The sequence below is a fragment of the Theropithecus gelada genome, chromosome 13, assembly GCF_003255815.1.
Source record: "Theropithecus gelada isolate Dixy chromosome 13, Tgel_1.0, whole genome shotgun sequence".
Classification (NCBI taxonomy): Eukaryota; Metazoa; Chordata; class Mammalia; order Primates; family Cercopithecidae; genus Theropithecus; species Theropithecus gelada.
In genome coordinates this window covers 29114131-29134339 of record NC_037681.1, presented here as the reverse complement: position 1 = coordinate 29134339, position 20209 = coordinate 29114131, and the positions used below count along the sequence as shown (strand labels likewise).

General features: G+C 48.6%; 1 protein-coding gene and 1 long non-coding RNA gene across 3 annotated transcripts; one reads left to right on the top strand and one right to left on the bottom strand.

Annotated features, from left to right (window-relative positions):
- Window positions 1-250: 250 nt before the first annotated feature.
- Window positions 251-5869, bottom strand: ID2 (inhibitor of DNA binding 2). 2 transcript variants are annotated; one of them, XM_025353715.1, is made up of 5 exons: window positions 5399-5869; window positions 3163-3236; window positions 2195-2857; window positions 1796-1859; window positions 251-1016 (listed from the first exon to the last, which is right to left on the bottom strand). In XM_025353715.1, the coding sequence occupies exons 3-4, from the start codon at window positions 2750-2752 to the stop codon at window positions 1803-1805; spliced, it is 615 nt and encodes a 204-aa protein (XP_025209500.1). In that variant the 5' UTR covers window positions 2753-2857; window positions 3163-3236; window positions 5399-5869; the 3' UTR covers window positions 251-1016; window positions 1796-1802. The 2 variants fall into 2 exon arrangements, with proteins under 2 accessions (XP_025209500.1, XP_025209499.1); XM_025353714.1 differs by having other exon boundaries at window positions 251-2857.
- On the top strand, window positions 2848-13717 carry LOC112604588. Its single transcript, XR_003115254.1, has 4 exons — window positions 2848-2884; window positions 11394-11668; window positions 12933-13124; window positions 13428-13717. It is a non-coding gene; the product is annotated as an uncharacterized LOC112604588 (long non-coding RNA).
- The last annotated feature ends 6492 nt before the right edge of the window (window positions 13718-20209 follow it).

Here is a 20209-nt window from a genome sequence, read left to right as displayed (position 1 = left end):
AACCAAGCTTTCCCTTCAGGACTCAGAGGCATTTCTGTGCTCAGAGCCTCCCCAGTCCCTGTCAACTCAGCACTCTGCCTTACCACACATCTGATAAGGAGATTCTCCGTACACAAGTAAAGGCTTCGGGGATGCTGGTGGGGAGATGAGGGAGAAGGGGATAAAGAAAATGTGTGTCGGGGTGCGAGGGAGAGAGAAAAGAGCGAGTGAGTGCCAGAGAGATCTTAAAAACCACTCGGAATTCAGGTACTGACTTCAGACATGTTTTATTATAATCTTATACAGTCTACATAAATTTGAACTTGTATTTATTTGGGTTCAGTTATAACATAGCATAATAAAAATCAAAGCACTGGTCCTCTGAAATAAAGCAGGCAATCACCATTCAATAAACACACTTGATTTATTTTGTATAAAAGGGTTAAGTTTACAACTAAACTTTTATAAAAAGTTTAGCATGAATAAGTACATCATTACACTTTTTAAAGCAGAAATAGACATCTCTGCCACTATACAAGAAAACTCTAATTAAAGAGTTCACAAGGTTTCACTCAATAGATATATTTATATATAAATATATACACAGCATTCAGTAGGCTTGTGTCAAAAAGGTAATTTCTGACCAAAAGACTTCATTTAAGTGACTGAATACTGGATCCTTCTGGTATTCACGCTCCACCTTTGAAAAAAGGCAAAGTCTGCTTAGATTGGGCAATTCCTTGTGATTTTAACGTTTTCGCTCCCCATGGTGGGAATAGTATATAAAGAAAACCTTCCAACTGCAGAAAGGGCATTTAAAAGTCTTTTTCATAAATAACGAATATCTCAGTCCAGGTGAGAGAACACCCCGGGAAGATGATCCTTCTTAGTTTTCCTTCCATTTTTTTTTTCTTTTCAAAAAGGTCCATTCAACTTGTCCTCCTTGTGAAATGGTTGAAAAGTTCAGCACTTAAAAGATTCTGTGGATTTGTTGTTGTTGTTGTTGTGCAAAGAAAAAAAAAAGAAGTCATGAACACCTGCAAAAGATTGGGAGAGAAAGGCATGTTTAAGAGAATGTAACCTAAGGGCAGAGGCGGGCAGACTGGCGCCGGGAGGAAGCCACAGTTTGAACATTTAACCAAACACTCAAAGATTGGGCAAACCCTGGCGTCCAGATGCAACACACACACTCGCCTCGACAGCGCAAATTAAACATTAAAATAGCAGAGACTCAAGGGAAAAACTTCCCAACCCAATCTCCTATTTGGATCTCCAACAGCAGTGCTACAGGCGCCAGTCTGCTTCTTGTAACAATTATTTGATTGAAAACAGCCCTTTAGTTAACAGATAGGGAAGTCTGGGATCCCACATCACAGGGTCTAAGGCACAGGGTAGCAATCCTCAACTAGCCCAGAGAATCCCAGAGGACTATAGTTTTAGGGAAGCAGGATCACTGTGGAATTTGTGGCGATAAGATTAATTACAGTGGAGGTTAGTACCTCATAGTACCAGAGGAATCGTAGGAAGAGCCAGGGCATTACATTTGCTACAAAGCCAATACACACGTTCCTCGGCCGCCTTCGTAGTAAGTTATTGGCATCATTTCCTTTTAAAGGAAAATGTTCTGTGATCTCGAGTACCCAGAACTACAAGCTCCTTCATGTCTAGTGAGACAATGTAGTACGGGTAACACCGCGAAGTAAGCATGCATTTACCAAATCAGACATTTTACAGATACACAAGCAAAAACACATGCGCGCACGCACACACACACAGAAGGGCAGTTTACCCACGGGTGGCACAAGCAAACACTCACCGCTTATTCAGCCACACAGTGCTTTGCTGTCATTTGACATTAACTCAGAAGGGAATTCAGAAGCCTGGAGAGAAAGAGGATAAAGAGTACGAGGTTAAGACAATGTTAAGTAGAAAGGGTTTTTGTTTTGTTTTGTTTTGTTTTTTTGAAGTAGTCCACAGACCAGCAAGTTCCATTAAACACGTTTATGGTAACAATTCAGATTTAAAAACAGACGCATTAACATGTCAGAACTTACTAGCAATTTCACGCACAGCTCAATCTACGGCAGATTCTTATGAAAGTAAAGTTAAATAGCTCATGCGAAAGTCACCGTCTGGGCTACGTATCTCCTAGTGACAGCCCAGGCGACCGCGGGAGTGTGCGGCGGCGGGGCGGGGGCCCCGGAGCAGGTCTTACCTGCAAGGACAGGATGCTGATGTCCGTGTTGAGGGTGGTCAGCGGCGTCCTGGACGCCTGGTTCTGCCCGGGTCTCTGGTGATGGAGGCTGACAATAGTGGGATGCGAGTCCAGGGCGATCTGCAGGTCCAAGATGTAGTCGATGACGTGCTGCAGGATTTCCATCTTGCTCACCTTCTTGTTCTGGGGGATGCTGGGCACCAGCTCCTTGAGCTTGGAGTAGCAGTCGTTCATGTTGTAGAGCAGGCTCATCGGGTCGTCCACCGGGGTTTTGCTCCGGGAGATGCCCAGGCTGTGGTCCGACAGGCTGTTTTTCCTAACGGACCTCACGGGACTGAAGGCTTTCATGCTGACCGCGAGGGAAGGCGAGACCGGGAGGGAGCTGGCTGCCCTGAAGCTCAGGCCGCCGCCGCCGCCGCCTGCTGAGCTAGCTGCGCTTGGCACTGGGCTCGGCTCAGAATGAAGCCCGAGCCCGGCGGGGCGGCTTTTATCTGCACTCGCCGGGGCCACACGCTCGGGCTTCCCTTCGTCCCCATTGGTGGAAGGAAGCGCGTCCATCAAGCCGAGCGGGCGCTTTCATTGGCAAACGCGGGCGCGGGGCGTGGGCTCGGTTCTTCCGCGTTCGCAGCCAATCCCCGCGGGGTGGGCGGGACGCGAGCCCAGCTGGGGTGGTAAATAGAGTACAGTACAGTAAGCGCGAGGCGGGCGGGGAGCGGGGAACCGGGAGCGGGGAGGCGGGAGGCGGGAGGCGGGAGGAGGAGGAAGGAGGGGGGGGGGGGGGGGGGAGGAGGGGGGGGGAGGGGGAGGGAGAGGAGGGAAGATGGGGGAGGGGAAGGAGGAAGGGGGAGGGGAAGGAGGAAGGGGGAGGGGGCAGACCCTGGGCGCCTAAATGTGCATTCTTAATTCTAATTCCAAACGCGCTGCAGGACCCTTGCCCTGGGGGTGTTCCCAGACGAAGCCTTGCACACCTTGGAGCTGTCGGCAGCCCTAAAATCACGGCTACACGGGCGACTTCAGCACCGCAGGGGGAAGCCACAGTTCACTGCAACCCATCGGAGGGAGAGCGTGAGGAAAGATAGAAAGCATTTCAGAAGAAAGTGAAAACGCAAATTAGGTTGTCACTGAAGAGTCACGTTTGTAGAGTGAGTTCGTCTCTTCAGATAAGGAAAAGTTATGTTAACACAAACAAACCACCCACGCATGCATTCGACGACAGGCTTAGTGTGGGTTTTTGCAACCCGGAGCAGCGCGGGAGGCATTACTGTAAACTCAGGAAAATGAGTACTTATTGGAAGCCATGCCCAACCTCGCCGGTCGCTAAGGAGCTCTCACAGGGCGCTTTCAGGGTTCCTTTTCAAGAAGGAGGCAGGGCTATTATAATGATAGTATTAATCGGAAATAATTAGGAGAATTTGCATTTTGAAACTACATTTACATACACTGCCCTTGAAAGGCTGCTGGTCTGTGCCCTTCAGTGTAGGTGGCAAAGTAATGTGATTAATTATGCAAGAATTGTGATTTCTGGTGTCACATTCCAACACCTAGAGGAGTTTCAAAGCTTTGTGACAGATAGGTGGCCCTAGCCATTGATTAACATCTTCACACTAAGAAAAAAAAATACTCTGTCATATATGAGGTTTGGAATCTTTTCAGCACTAGTGTTGAATACAGGTTCAAGGTTTTTGTTTTGTTTTGTTTTGTTTTGGCTGAAAATGTTTAAGAACTCAGTCTAAATTTTAAAAAGTTTGCAGCTATTTACTCAAATACCTTGTTAATTCTCACATAATTCTAGCTTATCTAGAATTCTGTCCTGATCACAGTATGTCACTTTGTTTTGAAAATATTTTCTCCAGAAAACAATGAACTAGAAAACCCCAGGAAAGGCAATATTCAAATCTTATTTACTTTCTGCCTCAATCTCTACCTCCTCTGCATTTCAGAAAGAGGAAGGGGCAGGCCTAGAGGCTGAAAGAAAAGCTCAATAATGGGGAAACTGTTTTTTCCTTCACTTAATGATTAATTTATCAGCTGGTGGGGCCAGCGGTCTCTGGCTGTCACGTGACAGCTGTGCGCCCCAGGACGCCTCTCCAGGGAAGCAGAGTGGGTGGCGCTGAGGTGGAGATCACCTTCCTGAAATCAACCCCCCTCAGTTTGGAGGAAGGAGGTGAATGGTTTCCTGTCCAGCCAGAAATTTGCCGAGGGCCTTCCTAAGGCCCGGCAATGCTGCCTGCGACTCTGTCCCTGACAGCGTTGGACGCACCGTATCTCTTCTGATATTAAGTCTGGAAGTGATTTACTATCCGAGTCCTCCCACAGTTCGAGCCTTTTGATGTACTTTGTGTGCATGTGTTTCTGTCACATACGTGCCACAGTGGAACAGATTTTGTTTTGACACTATTTTGGTTCATGATGTTATACTTTGACTATTTTACAATAATAGCCAATGTAAACAAACATCTTTGGGATTCTCAAATTATTACTTATGATTCTTGGACATTGCAGCTCTTCGATACTGACGCATTCCTAGCTTTTTCCAAGGACACCGTATGTTAACATCCGTGCCAGCCTCATTATCCCCACAGCCAGGCTCTGGGCTGGGCGGTAATGAGCATTGTGCGGTTTCACTTTACACTTTGCAAAGTTGATTAAGGCAGTGCCTTCTCCCATGATCATTTTTGTACCCTGATGTAGTAAAATGGCTAAATATGGTGAAAGTTTTCTGGTGTTTCTTTAGCTGCCATGTCAGAGTCCAGTCTGCCTGGCTGTGTTGAATTCGATTCTATTGGCACGCTACCCAGTTTTACATTCATTTAAAGATCATTTAAAGGGGATTACGAAGCTGTTAAAGTTAATGATTTAAACAAGGCCTAAGTTACTAATGTGTCTGTTTCAGCACGCCCAATATGAAATCACCTTAAAAATTGCTTTCGTGGGGGAAAATCGTGTTGCAGCATTTTCGAGGTGGTTTTAAAGGCACGTCAAAATCTGTCAATTGGTGGCTTAGGTGGGTTTGCATTTGAGGCCTCCAAAGTTCAAACGGCCCCAGCTGGAGGGCGGGCTAGATCCGCCGACGGTGGGAAGGTGTGCAGGGCTTCCGCTGGTAGGTGTTGGTGCGGTCCCCCTCGACTCCGCACCGGGACGCCCCCACCCCGTGGCAGCGACAGACCTGCCCGTAAGGTCCCCCAGCCTGGCTCCAGGGCTCACTCACTCCGCCTCTAAGGCAGGCCCCGCAGCGGCTCTCGCGTCCGGGCCTCTTGCGGTAATCAGAAGCAGCTCCGGGCGGGGAGCTGGAACGCTGGTCAGGCCGCCTTTGCCACCCCCGCGTGATGCGCCGGGGGGCGGGAGGAGCCTGCGGGGGCGGGGGGCGCGTCTCAAGGTCCTCTCTGCACATCTGGCGCAATGGGGAGCGCTCGCCTTTCTTTCCCGGGTTTTGTTCTCACAGCTGTGTCCATTCCGCCCGTGACCCCGCGAGTGATCCCTGACAGGTGATGAATTGGCAGCGGCGGCGGCGGCGGCGGCGCGCGGGCCAGGCCGCGGCGGGGCCGGAGCCGGAGCCCCGGAGCAGACTCTCTGGCGCCAGGCGCGTGACGCCGCCCATTCACGCCGCCCTGCAGCCTTGTCCTCGCGGCGCCGCTCAGGCGGCTGCCATGGCAACCGCGCCGTCACTCAGCGCGCGCGCCCAGCTGATCAATGCCTGCGAGGCCCGGCAGTCCCAGGCTCGCCCCGGCCCGGCCGCCGGCCCGCGCGCACCTGCAGCCGCTGCACGTCTTAAGTTTCGAGTGATTTGGGGAAGGAAGGAGGACCGAGAAGAAAAGAAAAGGGTTGAGGGGGGGCGGGGTGAGGGGAGGAAGAGAGGACGAAGGAAAAATGCCAGGAGAGGGAGAAGAAAGAAATCTTCCTTTTGCAAAAGGAGGCATAATATGGCTTAGAGGTTGCCAAAGCAAAAGGTTTTGCTTTATTTTGTTTTTGCAACCGAGGCGTTCGGGGTGGGGCTGGCGCGAGAGAAGGGTGGATGGGGAGAAGGTCACTGTCTTAGCGCATGGCGAGATGTATTTATTCCTTTGGATGATTTCAGCTTCTCGCCGGATGGCTTTGATGCTGGACTCCTAAAAATACCTTTGAAAGACTGAAAGACCCCACCCCCGCCTCCACACCGTCCTACTGCCTAACTCCTCGGAACCCTGGGAGGTTGCGCATAAACCATTAATTTTTTTTTTTTTTTCCCAGAACAGTCCCTTTCTCTGCCCTGGGGGAGCCGGGAAGATGTGCAGCCCCAGCCCTCGTTCTCAGCGGAGCCTCGCGCGCGCAGAGCCTAGCGCGATTCGCGCCCTCATTACCACTACAAAGCGCGGGCCAGACCAATCCCCTTTCTAATGCACCATTTTCGACTGAGAACATCAAGAGGCCAGAAACTTCCAAGTCAGCTTGCAGACGCAGACGCCTCCTGGGTCCTGGCTTTAAGAACCAGATGCCAACATTCCCGGACAGTTTATGGCATCCGGATCCCTCAAGGGTGCTCATCTGCAGTTGAGAGTGTTAGTAGCAATTATTTATCGTCTGCCTTGGAGAGGAGTTCCTGAACATAAATGTCCTCTGCTGGCTCTAAAGCTGGGGGCGGAGGCTGTGTGTTGTGGGGTGGGGGTTGAGGGGCCGAATGTTCCCGGTCCTGTTATCTGGTTTAGCAGCATTTGTTGTGGTTTTCGAGGAAACGGCATCTGGATTACATAAGGATTCAAGTTTTTGCTTTACTTGTTTATTTAATACCTTGGCAAGAGGGAGCCCTTACCCTGAAACCAGATAACCGATTTTGGGTTTAAAACAGGCTTAGATGAAGGGCCACTCCAGGGGAAGAAAATGAGCAAAGCCACAAAAAGCAAACGAGGGAATGTTTATTTTTCTTTTTTTGGATATTTTTGAAGACCTGCCTAACCTCTTAAACTTCTTGTCGCACACAGCTAATAAACGGCATTAACAAAGCGTTTCAACGACTACCACGGCTTAACAGTGGCTCCTCCCCTGCCCTGCCACCATTCGGGCCGTAATTCCTTCCAGGATTCCCGCACCGTCCTGTGTGCCCAGAGCTCTCTAGAGCACCAGGTAGAACTCCGTGCTAAATCCAACTGCTTGCAAACTTCGGATCCCCTTTTAGGGGGATCACTTTTCAGCTTGGTTCAAAGAAAGCAAAGTTTGGGAAGTTTGGCGGAGGGGCCGATTTAACTACGGGCACTGCAAATATTTTGTTACAAGTGCTGTGAAGTGCCCCGATTTGTGGCTGCGTTTAGTTTTCACAAAGGATTTTCCTGTGTCTTTTATTCCGGTCCCCACATTAAAAAAGAAAATTAACTTGAGCGAGAGATAAGGTCTTGGAAAACAATCTTGGGCCGCCTGCGAGCTGGCGGGAGCAGCGCTGGCGTCGCCGAGTCTGCGCCGCCCTGAGGCGCGAGTCTTGGGGTCCGGCCACTGCAGGGAGCCTAGGTCGTGTAGGGACCCCCCTCCATCCGCTGTGCGCCTCCGCGCCACAGCGCAGCACCCAGGCCGCCCCCCTCTGCCCACCAGCAGCCGTGGGAATCCACCCCAGCCAGCGACAAGGGCGGGCTTGTCCGGAATCAAACTGCATCTTAATATTATAATGCGGCACCAAAAGCAAAACCCGAGGCCCGGCTTGCAGACCCTAACAAGAAACACATTGTGTGCACTTTTTCTTTTTTGGCTCAAGCGACGTTCGCGCGCCGGCCCCTCTGCAGCGAGCCAAGTCCATGACTTCAGTGAGGAGGAACCCGCCTGCCTCGCACCACGTGCGCTCCCAGCTGGGGCAGCCACCCTGCTGCGCCTTGCGAGCCCTGTCACGGTCCCTGGGAAGGGCTAGGGCCTGGCCGGGACGCACTTGTGATGGGCACAGGACAGGGCTTTGGGGCACAGCCATTTCTCGGCCAGGGAGGCAGGCGAACCCATCGCCCGGGCACTGGTATCACCCAGGCGGCGCCAGCGCGATTTGGCTGGTGGACAAATGTTTCAATAGTTTCAACTCCTTCTTCCCGTTGCCGCATCTTTAAGGCGTTTACTCCCAGATTCAGCCTTCTCCTTTTAATAATGACAGTTTGCAGACTTCTCCTCTCTAGTTAGAGGGAGTGCGTGCGCGGGTCCTGCAACACTCTAGCTGCGCGTCACCCTGAACCATTCTGCGGGAGGGGCAGGACCTAAGGCTGCATCTCCAGGAGGGAACGTGGAGAGACATCGTGGGCGGAGGGGACTTGGAGGCGTTCCTGGAGGGGCAGTCCTAGGCATAGGGCGAAGGATTTGCGCTCTAGCTGGTGGAGCGCACATCGCCCTGGTTAGCTCTGTGGTGGGTCCTGGGCTCTTCCCCGCCTCTTCCTGCCTCCACTGACACCAGGGACTGCCCTTCATCAGTACTCTGCAGAAAAGGCTGGGTAAATTAAGGCGTACATTTAATTTTAACTATCATGCCTGGTTTTCTAGGATTCTGTGTGAAGAATACAGAGACAGACGTTACATTTCAAAGAAAAAAGGGCGATATGACGGCCCTCTTTAAGGAGAGTGTAAACATGCACTTTAGGTAAAAGCTAATCTTTTACACGCCTGTGCACGGCACACCTCTTTTGCTGTTCGCCTTGACCCCGAGTTTGGAAAGACTGCCCCCATTTCAGAGAGTAAGAAACGCAGGCACACATGAATGACAGACGACTCTGTGGTGGCCTAGACTCCAGCCAACACTTCTGGGACAACCTGCCATCGTGCATGGGTGTGTAACCTTGACTCCAGGTGGGGCATTGATTACTCTTTTAACCTTGAAATGTATTCCAGTCTTGGACGACTGGATTGCCAAGAGCCAGGAATCTGTGAAAACAGTTTGTTCTCATTTTTCTCCTAAGTTAACACTGAGTGACTGAGTTTGACCCTTTGTTAACTAAAGGTCAACTGACATCTTAGGACTTTTCAAACCTTAGTGTATGTAAGAAGCCCATGTTTACACCCAGAGTTCTGTGACCACCTGTATAAATTCTGGTTCAGTAGGTTTGGTGAGCAGCCCACGATATAGCATTTTAAGCAAGCATGGCAAGGAGATGCTGATGCTGGTGGTGCGGTGACCACAATCTGAGAAGCTTCAGACGAGTAATTGGCCTCTTAAATGAGCCCTGGATAAATAATTGGCCTCATAAATGAGCCCTGCAGCAGGCAGACTGCTGGGTGAGAATGAGCCTACTTGGACCCTTTAAGGCAGCAGTCCCCAACCATTTTGGCACCAGGAACCAGTTTAGTGGAAGACCATTTTTTCAATGAGGGGTTGGGAGGGTTGACGGAGTGGGGCTGGGGGATGGGTGATGGGTACTGGGGGTATGGTTTCAGGGTGAAGCCCTTCCACTTCAGATCATCAGGCATTAGATTCTCCTAAGGAGCCCACAACCTAGATCCCTGGCATGTGCAGTTCACAGTAGGGTTTGCGCTCCTATGAGAACTAATGCTGTGGCTGATGTGACAGGAGGCGGAGCTCAGAGAGTAATGCTCATTCACTGCTCACCTCCTACTCTGCCTGGGATTCCTAACAGGCCACGGACAAGTACCAACCAGCCCACTGTCTGGGGTTTTGGGGACCCCAGCTTTAAGGAACTGTACACTTGTTTCTAGAAATTCAAGAGAAGGAAAATATGTTGTACTTACCCACATTTTCTCTTTTTCATTTGTTGTTTTTTCCTTCCTGATGTTCCATTCTCTCTTTGATTAATTTCTTCTGTTTCAAGAGCATTTTTTGGACAGTCTTTTAGAGTAGGTGTGTTGGTGACATGTTCCCTTAGTTTTCCTGCGTCTGAAGTCTTGTTCTTCAGTCCTGCAGAGTATTTTTGCGGGATATAGAATTTGGGGTTGACAGCGTTTTTTCCTTTTAGCACCTGATACACTGTGGTGCTTTCTTCCTTCTGTCAAGATTTCTCATGATGAAATCTGATTTCTCTTATGAAATCTGCTGTTATTTGAATTGCTTTTTCCCCAGTGTAAGTAAGGTGTGTTTTCTCTCTCCTTGATTTATTTGTCTTTCATTTTTGGAAGTTTGCCTGTGATCTATCTTGGCATGGATTTCTTTAGGTTTATTCTGTTTGAGGTTCTCTCGGCTTCTTTTGCCAAACTTGGGAAATTTTCACCCATTATTTCTTCACATACTTTTTCAGCCCTGCCCTCTTTCTCTTCCCTTTCCAGAACTCCAATGACACTGATATTAGATCTTTTGTTATAATCCCAGAGGTCCCTGAGGCTGTATTAATATATTATTTAAAAATCTGTTTTCTCTCTGTTGTTCAGTTGGGCAATTTCTGTTGTTCTATCTTCGGGTTCACAGATGGTTTCCTCTGTCCTCTCCACTGTGCTTTTGAGTCCATTCAATGAGTTTTTGCTTTGGTTACTGTATTTTTCAGTTTTAAAATTTCCCTTTCATTCTTCTTTACATTTTCTGCTTCTTTGCTGAGTTTTCTGTTTTTCATGGTTTTTTTGCCTGTTCGTAATCACCTGTTAGAGGATTTTTCTGATGGGCCCTGCAGAGTCTTTGTCAGATTATTCCAACATCTGTGTCACCTCAGTGTTGGCAACCGTTGATTGTCTTATCTCGTTCAAGTTGAGCTTTTCTTGGTTCTTGGAATGATGAATGATTTTTTCTTTTTTCTTGAAACATGGGCGTTTTGGGGGTTATGCTATGATCTAGAGCTTATTTAAATCTTCTATTATAGTGGCCTCTGCTGCCACCACCCTGGCTTGGGAGGAGGTGCTCCTCACGTGGCCTCCACTGACACTGTGGAGTGGAGGCATCTTACCACTGGAAGGTGACGAATGTCCCAGTTCTTACTCAACCTTGACAACCCCAGTGGGGAGAGGGCAGTGCTGATTATCCCCTGGGTGGTGGATGGGGTGGGTAGTGTAGGTGTTCAGGCTCCCAGGTGGCCTCTGCTGATGCTCTGTTGAGAGAGCTCGTTGCTGTCCTGCAGGGATGACTGTCTGCTCCCCGCCGTACCTTCTCTGACACCATCATGTTGTTCAGGGTGGCGTCTCCTGCAGCAGGCTGAGGGGGTCTGTCTAGCTTTCCACTCCTCTTTGCTGATGGGGTTAGAGTTGGAGCCACAGTCTTTTCTCTGGTGTTTGGTTGTAGTGGGATGGTTATGGTCTAAAAGGTTTTGGTTTCTTGGCTTCTCTCTTACAGTCACCATGTAACAAATGCAGACATCTGTGAGATCACCATGTAGTGAGGAAGTCCAAGCTGGTGGCATGAAGAGGCCACATGGAAAGGGCTAAAAAAGGGGCCAGCCTCAGTCATCCCAGCTGAGCACCTGGCTAGGAGTAAAGGAGGACCCCATGGATATCCAGTCCGGTAAGATGACATCAGCCCCAACCACCAACTGACCATGCACACAAGACATCGTGAGTGAGGCTGCCCACTGGAGCCTGGCCAGTGGGACTGTAGAGTAACTCATTGTCGTAAGCCAGTACGTTTGGGGGTGATTTGTTTCATAAAGTGGCCCCCAAAAGAGGAATTGGGGGTATAGAGTTTCTAGGTACAATCTTGTGCATTCATTGTAGTTGTAATCATTGATAATTTATTTGTGTGTTTTTCCTGAAAGTTTTATAACAACGTGATTTATAATGCATAAAAATATCCCTACATCCAACAAACCTGCCTTTTTTTTCTTTTCTTTTTTTTTTTTTTTTTTGAGACAGTGTCTCACTCTGTTGCCCAGGCTGGAGTACAGTGGCATGATCACGGCTCACTGCAGCCTCAACCTTTTGGGCTCAAGCAATCCTCCCACCTCAGCCTCCCAAGTAGCTGGGACTACAGGCATGTGTCACTGCATCCAGCTATTTTTTCTTTTTTGAGACAGGGTTTCACTCCTGTCACCCAGGCTGGAGTGCAGTGGTGCAATAGCTCACTGCAACCTCTACCTCCTGGGCTCAAGCAGTTCTGCTGCCTTAGTCCCCCGAGTAGCTGGGACTATAGGCACATGCCACTGCGCCTGGCTAATTTTTGTATTTTTTAGAGACGAGGTTTCGTCATGTTGCCTTGGCTGGTCTTAAACTCCTGAACTCAAGTGGTCCTCCTGCCTTGGTCTCCCAAAGTGTTGGGATTACACATGTGAGCCACTGCACCTGGCTAATTTTTGTATTTTTTTGTAGAGATGGATTTTCACCATGTTATCCAGCTGGTCTTGAACTGCTGGGGTCAAGTCATCTGCCTGTCTCAGCCTCCCAAAGTGCTGGGATTTCAGGCATCACTGTACCCCGCCTAAAGTGCCTGAATTTTAAAAGAAATATAGGTTTTGTTTGTCATATGTCTAGTATATTCTCAGAATTTTTTTTAACTGATAAGAACTCCTACCAGCTATCCCCCAAGATACAGAATTTATAACCCTATGCGATGACTGTATGTTTTGAATCAAAACCAAGTATGATGAATGGCTACCAGCTCAGGGGCCCTGGAGACACAAGGAAGCCTCACTGGTGAGAGGTGGCTGCCTGTGGGCCGCACGGTTTCCCGGAAAGGCAGTGAGAGCATCTGGTACCTCCAGACACTGCAGAAACAGTGTCACAGAAACATCTCAGAGGCGTCACTTCTCTTTATCAAGATTTTAAAGTGATTTCAACATTAAAAAAAAAAAAAAACAATGTAAAGAATTTGAGTGGGGAGTGATGATCATGCTTTCAGGTTAGGATCAGGCTCTTTCTCCCATTGTCTTTTTGATTTAAGGTGCAGGGACTCCTGGGATGGTGTTGCCCAGTGACACAATCCCAGTGTGGCCATTTCTGATCCCGAGAAAGCAGTCAGGAGTGGGTGGCTGCAGTTACAGTTCATCGAGTCCTGCTGGTTCAAGTCATGAGTCCTGAATTCCCTGGGAGGAGCCACTAAAGAAATGCAGAAGAAGGAAATCCTTGCAATAAAGTGGGATGAGGTTCTTTGGTTGCTGCTGTTACGGGGGTGGGGTGCATGTTGGGGCCTGGGGGGTGAGGCTGAGGGCTCCCCCAGTCTGTCCCTCCCTGAGCCTGAGCTCTTGGTTCCCACCCAGCCCGTTGTTTCTTTCTTCTCTGGGAGCACCTGCACCCCCAGTTTGCGGCGTGTCCTGGGGTGAGTCACTGTGAGCCCCAGGTTCCCATATGTAAAGGGTGGGTAACGCTCCCTCACTTGCTTCTGCACTAAGCCCTTACAAAGCCCTCAGATGGAGACTGCTGCTTTCATATCTTGCAGGCCATCAAACTGCCAGTGGGAAGGGTGCCCAGGTAACCTGCCCACGTCAGGACGGCCAGGAGATGGCAGAACCAGAATCTAAGCCCACTCCCATCTGACTTCAACGTCTGTGCCCCTGATGTTTGCACCAAGTCACCTCCTAAGACTTTCTGAAACTGGATCACATCCATTTATCTCTGAGAGAAATGCAAGCTTTAAAAAAGGAAATATTTACTATGGATATTTTACAGTAGTTCCAAAACATGAAAGTTTTAAATAAAATATTCTTAACCATCCTCACCACATCTTCAGGTTCCCTTACAGCTACTATATTTTGATGATTGCCCATTAGAAAAATAGACTATGCTTTCTGTAGGTTTTAAAGGAATGGTGGTGAAATAGGGAGCATTCCTTGAGCACATCCTGCCTGTGGGCGCGCCTCTGAGCACTGGAACAGGCCAGAAGAGGCCATGTGTTGGCTGCTTTGGGATCCCAGCACTGCCAATGGCAGGTGGGCTATGACCCAGGGAGAGAACGTAGCCTTTTGCATTCTGTTGCCCCATTTGAAAATGGAGATGATAGTGGTGCCACCCTCAGTGTTATTTTGAGGATTTGAGTGTATTTCAGACGTTGTACCTGAAAAAATATAAATGCTCAGTAAATACGGTTGCCAGATAAAATGCAGGAAACCTATTTAAATTTAAGTTTTGGCTGGACAATGAATAGAATATATATTTTTTTTTTTTAGTATGAGTATGTCTTTATATTTTATCTGCTAAATTTAGCAACCTCCTCAGTAAATGATCACTACAATTGCAAAAACTCCTTATGACAAATATAGTAAATCTGTAAAGAAATAGGAACTTGCATTTATTTTTACTAAGCTCTCACTGGTTAAGATAACTGGGCAAGAGAAGATATATTCGACTAAACTTGCAGAATGTAGAGTACAGAGATTCAAATTTGAAATCCTATAGGACTGGAATGGCCAGAGGCGAACTGTAGAGAGCTTATGTAAAGAGTCCTGATTTCAAAAGTTCCTCAGAGACTTAAGTGGGCCCACAGACCCCTCCTGTGTCTCTGCATAAGCCAGCTCGTTATATCAGTTATAAATTGATTTCCAGAGAAATGTACCCTGGAGGTCCCTCTCCCACTTGAAATAGGACTGGCCAATCTAGATGTCCCCCAGGTGATGTTGACTCAAGTATAGCTCCATACATTGGAGAATCTATTCAAGAAAACAAGCAAAAGTATTTGTGACTGAGTTAACTAATGCCAGCTGGTATCTTGAACAAATCCAGATCTCTAACATGCTAGTTTATTTCTTAGTGTAAAATGTGTCTTATTGATGGGCAGATAGCTCTCATTCAAGCAGTGACAGATGCAAGCTCTTCCCATTTTTGTGGCCTCATTGTATTCAGTGTGTGGCTTCCAAGGTGCCTGGGATCATCTCCACCAAGACTAAGGAAGAGGAAAGAGCTTGGAGAACTGCACTTGACTGGTTTTTATGGATCAGGCATGGAATTGGCTCCAACACGTTAGCTCACATTCCATTGGTTAGAACCGGGTTTCTCAACTATTAGTACCGGGTGAGTGTAGGGTTTTGGCACCATGGGCATTTGAGCTGGCCAAAGGCTAACCAGGGTTAGAACAAAGCCACAAAGCCTGTGAATGGTGTTTATTGTTGTGAGGGGCTGTCCTGTGCATTGTGGAATGTTCAGCAGGATGCTCTCTGGCCTCAGAGACTCAGTAGCTTCCCATAGAACTCTCCTCTCTCTTCCAGTTGTGACAACCACAGATGCCTCCTCTCCAGACATTGCTAGATGTCCCCTGGGAGGCAAAATTATCCTGGTTGAAAACCACTGTGTTAGAACTCGGTCACATGGCCACACCTAACTGCAAGGGAGGCTGGAAGATCTAGACGAGTATTATGCCAGGGAGAAAATAAAAATGATTTAGAGGCTGCTGGCCAGTCACTTTCAGTGACCTTCGGCATACTGATTCCTCTGCAGCTATGGGGATACTTGTGCCTGTTTCTGACTGTTTCCTGTGTGAGGGGACATAGTGAGAACTGGAGGGGTGACATGTTGGACTTGGGTAGGGTGAAGAGGATTGGAAATGACCATCACGTTTGGCAGCATTGAATGTTTATGACTATTTGAATAGTTGTGACAAGGGGACAGTGAAGGAGGAAATAACCATTTTTGAATACCCTTTTACAATTTGCAAGGCACTTTTAAAGGTAAGAATGAGTTCCTAGACCATATTAGGGTGAGAATGGACATTGTTGGCTCCCATATCATTGGGCAGGGGCTTTGAGATCTTTGTCTTAAAAAGGCAGATTGGATTTGGAGTAGAAGGAGAAATGTAAAGACCTGTACCTGAGTGTGTTTGCAGAGGGGAATTGTCATTTGGAAGCACAAGAAAGGGGATGGTCCATTGACACATATGGTACATTGTGTTTTCATATAATTATACCTGAATGAAAGCAAGAGGAAACATGTAGGAAGCTGTTTATGTAGTCCTTTTAATAATGTTTACATGAGTTAATGAACATGCAAACGTATCTGATGAAAACATGTCAGTAGTGAAACAGCCTTGTGAAGAATCGGATCTTACCTCAGGCTGGAAAAAAGGACAGGTTTTCCAAGCTCACAAATTGCAGCCAGTGTGAATAGTAGCACAAATGACTTTGAGCTTTAAGACATCCATCCATCCATCCATCCATCCATCCATCCATCCATCCATCCATCATCCATCCATCATCCATCCATCATCCATCCCCTCATCCATCCATACAGCCAGCCAGCCATCCATCCATCACTCCATCTATCCACCCATCCATCCCTTCATCAATCCATCTGTCCATCCATCCATCCATCCGTCCATCCATCCATCCATCCATCCTTCCATCCTTCCTTCCTTCCTTCCATCCTTCCATTCATCCCTTCATCCATCCATCCATCCATCCACTCATTCATCCCTTCATCCATCCATTCCTTCATTCACTCATCCCTTCATCTGTCCGTCTACCATTCATTTTCCCCTTCATCCATCTATTCATTTATCCATCCATCCATCCATCCATCCATCCATCCATCCATCCATCCATCCTTCCATTCATCCTTCCATGTGTTCAGCAAGTATTTACTGAACACCTATTATGTGCCAAGCACTCTCCTCAGAACTCAGGAAATACCAGTAAACAAAACGAACAAAAATCCCTCACCACCTAGATATTACATTTTGATGGAAAGAGACAAATAAAATTGGTGAGTGAATCACATAGGTTATTAGAAGGTGATAAAGGTGTAGGTGATAAAGGAGAAGTGCCAGGAGCAAGGATTGGGTACAGTTGTGAATAAGGTGGCACCAATAGGTTGCACGGAGAAGGTGACATTTACACAGAGACTTGAAGAAAGCAAGGAGAGAACATGACTATCTGGAGAACAGCATTTGTGGAAGAGGGGACAGCCAGTGCAAAAGTTCCAAGGCATGAGTGCCTGGTGCGTACACGGAACATCAAGGAGGCCAGCGTGGCAGAAATGCCGTGAGTCCAGGAAGAGAATAGCAAATAAGTGTAGGAAGGTAGTGGTGTACAGTGGGGTGGCGTGGGGGTGGAATTGTGGCAGACAGATGGTGTTGGTATAAGGCCTCTTGGCCCTTTTGTTTACCATGGCGCAACAGACCCGTGAGATCGGCAAAAACTAAAAAGTCTGACAACAGAAAATCTGGAAATCTGGTGAGGATGTGGAGCAGTGGGAATTCTCCAGTACTGCCAGGGGGCATGGGCATCGATCCCACCACACTGGAATGCAAAGGGGCATTCTGAGTAGAACTGAACATCTGCCCATCCTTGACCCCACAGTTCCAGCCATGGGCATGCAAATGAACGTGCACACGTGTTGACTGCGGCATTTGTTTATAATTATGAAAACATCTAAGTTTCCATATATGGGAGAGGGGATAACATGGGAGTGCCCTACAGTGGAGTTCTAGGGAGCAGTAAAAATAAATGGATTAGAGTTGTACACGTCAAAATGGATGAAGATAAAAGACAGGAGGATGAGAGAAGAACACCTGGCCACAGAAGTATATGTCCCGTATGACGCTGGTATATCCAGAGCGTTCAAACAACACAACACTACTCATTGTTTCCAACATGAGTATGAAAGTGTGGAGCAGTGCAGAGGGCCAGGAGCGCTGAATCCAGATGGTTACTTCTCCAGGCAGGGGCCGAGGACCAGGGCTGGAGGTTTACTTCAGGAGCTTCAGTGGCGCATGCTGAATGTGCTGTTTCTCGGGCTGGGGGACAGAGACGTGCATGCTGTTATACACTCTCTACTGAAGTGATTATATAACAATATGCTAATTTATCGTGTAATAAATTTGGCCAGAAAAAAAAAAAACTATTCTGTGATGGCTTCCATGACTGGATTTCACGTTGTAGGTTTCTAAGCAGAGAATCCAAGAAAACCAAAGGAGCGGCGAAGGAAAGCCTCTCGGGTGTTCTGGGAGTGCCCCTTTGCTTGGGCTACTCTATTAGAGTCGAGAAAACCCGGGACTTGTGACAACTGGAGTCAGCCTGGGATCCTGGCACCAAATGCCAGCAGAAACAATCCTGCCGTCCTCGGAAGATGAGATGAGGTTCTTTCTGGAACATGAGTGCAGTTCGAGAGCTTCAGGTAGGAAGCCCAGTTGTCCTTACCCTGCGTGGCCCACCAGGATCATGAATGGCGTCAGCCTCAGGGAGCTATGAGCCTGGTGTCTGAGACACAGCTTGGGCCTTTGTACTGCTGGAAGCACAGGGAACGCTGAGGGTTGATCAACTGCCTGGCAAAGACGAACTGGCATGCTCGTCAGTGTGAGAACAAAGCCACAGACCTAGGAGTGGCATTTTGCAGATCTGCTGTTTTTCAAAAAAAACTTGTGCTTGAATGTGTATAACATAAAATTTACCATTTAAGCCTTTGTGTGTGTGTGTGTGTGTGTGTGTGTGTGTGTTTTCGAGATGGTGTCTCGCTCTGTGGCCCGGCTAGAGTGCAGTAGCTCACTGCAACCTCCACCTCCCAGGTTCGAGCAATCCACCTGCCTCAGCCTCCCAAAGTGCTGGGATTACAGGCATGAATCACCACGCCTGGCCCATGTAAGCCATTTTAAAATGGTCAATCAGTGGCATTAAGTGCATTCACATTGTGCCGCCATCACCGCCATTGACCTCTGGAACTTTTTCATCTTCCCCAATGGAAACTCTGCCCATTAAACACCCACTCCCCATTCCCCTCCCTCGCAGCTCCTGGCAACCACCCTTCTACTTCCTGTCTCCATGAATGTGACTACTCTAGGTGCCTGTAAGCAGAGTCGTACAGGATTTGTTCTTTTGTGTCAGATCTGGGGTTCGTGTGCTGAAGGAAACTGCATGCAAACTTCTGTGTGAGTGGAGAGAGAACCTGTGTCTTGAGTGTCAAAGGACTTTCTGCCCCAAGAGAACTTAGAGTTACCAGGGCGGAGCCTTGACTTTTTGGAGGAACGTGTCAGAAGATGTGCTCACTCACTTCCCTGGATTCATTGATATTGCCAGTGTGAGAATGGCAAACCCAAGGCCCAAGTGTGGCCACTCTTCACGCAGGCCTGGTGGAGCCTTACTGCTGCTCAGAATCCTCTTTTTTTTTTTTTTTTGAGACAGAATCTCGCTCTGTCACCCAGGCTGGAGTGCGGTGGTGCGGTCTTGGCTCACTGTAAGCTCCGCCTCCTGGGTTCACACCATTCTCCTGCCTTAGCCTCCCGAGTAGCTGGGACTACAGGTGCCCGCCACCATGCCCGGCTAATGTTTTGTGTTTTTAGTAGAGACGGGGTTTCACCGTGTTAGCTAGAATGGTCTCAATCTCCTGACCTCGTGATCCACCCACCTCGGCCTCTCAAAGTGCTGGGATTACAGGCGTGAGCCACCGCACCTGGCCCAGAATCCTTCTTAACACAGTGTGCGGGCAGCCACAGCCACCTGATAGGCCCTGTGGAGGAAACATTTGCCATCTGTGGTCTGTGGCATGTAAGTTACTTTGAAAACTGGAGGTAACACAGTCTGAAGCATTCACATGACTTCTTTGGGCCCTTAAGGTAAGTCAGCGAATGTGTGACAAGTGCTTGGAACCTCCCCGGCTGGGGGCTCCCTTGCCTAGAGACCAGCTCCTTCCCGTGCCATGCGTGTCTTCCAGAGCCCGTGACTCCAGGTCTCATTCCATGAAGACGACACACTCCCTTTCTCCTGGGTGTTTGTTTTTTTTTTTTTTTTTGAGACAGGGTCTTGCTGTGTCACCCAGGCTGGAGTGCGGTGGTGCAATCATAGCTCACTGCAGCCTCAGCTTCATGGGCTCAAGTGATCCTCCTGCCTCGACCTCCCAAAGTGCTGGAATTACTCCAGCCTCTCCTGGGTCTTTGAGGTCCTTGCCTGTCCAGGGCTGATGCTCAGCTAACCTGGAAGTTTTCTCGGCAGTGCGAGTAGCTTTTCATTCTCCCCTCCGGTGGTGATGATAAGTCCCCTTCATGGAGTTTGCTGTTCATTTCTCTGCTCACAGGGATTAGAACTTGATGGCAGTGAGGAGGAGGGTGTCAGGCACTGGCTTGGCCGGCACGAGGGGTGCACTTAGCCCTGAGCACGCCCTGAGGAAGCAGCTACGCTTCAGGCTCCCTGTGACGTGAGGAAGCTGAGAGGCAGAGGCGAGCAACATGCCTGAGGCCGCAGAGCCACCAGGAGACCAGGGAGCAAAGCCACAGCACCCGTCCTGCTCCCTTTTTTCAGTCAA

Coding starts and splice junctions, on each gene's coding strand:
- ID2 (XM_025353714.1), bottom strand. CDS start 2,752: ATGGACGCGCTTCCTTCCACCAATGGGGACGAAGGGAAGCCCGAGCGT.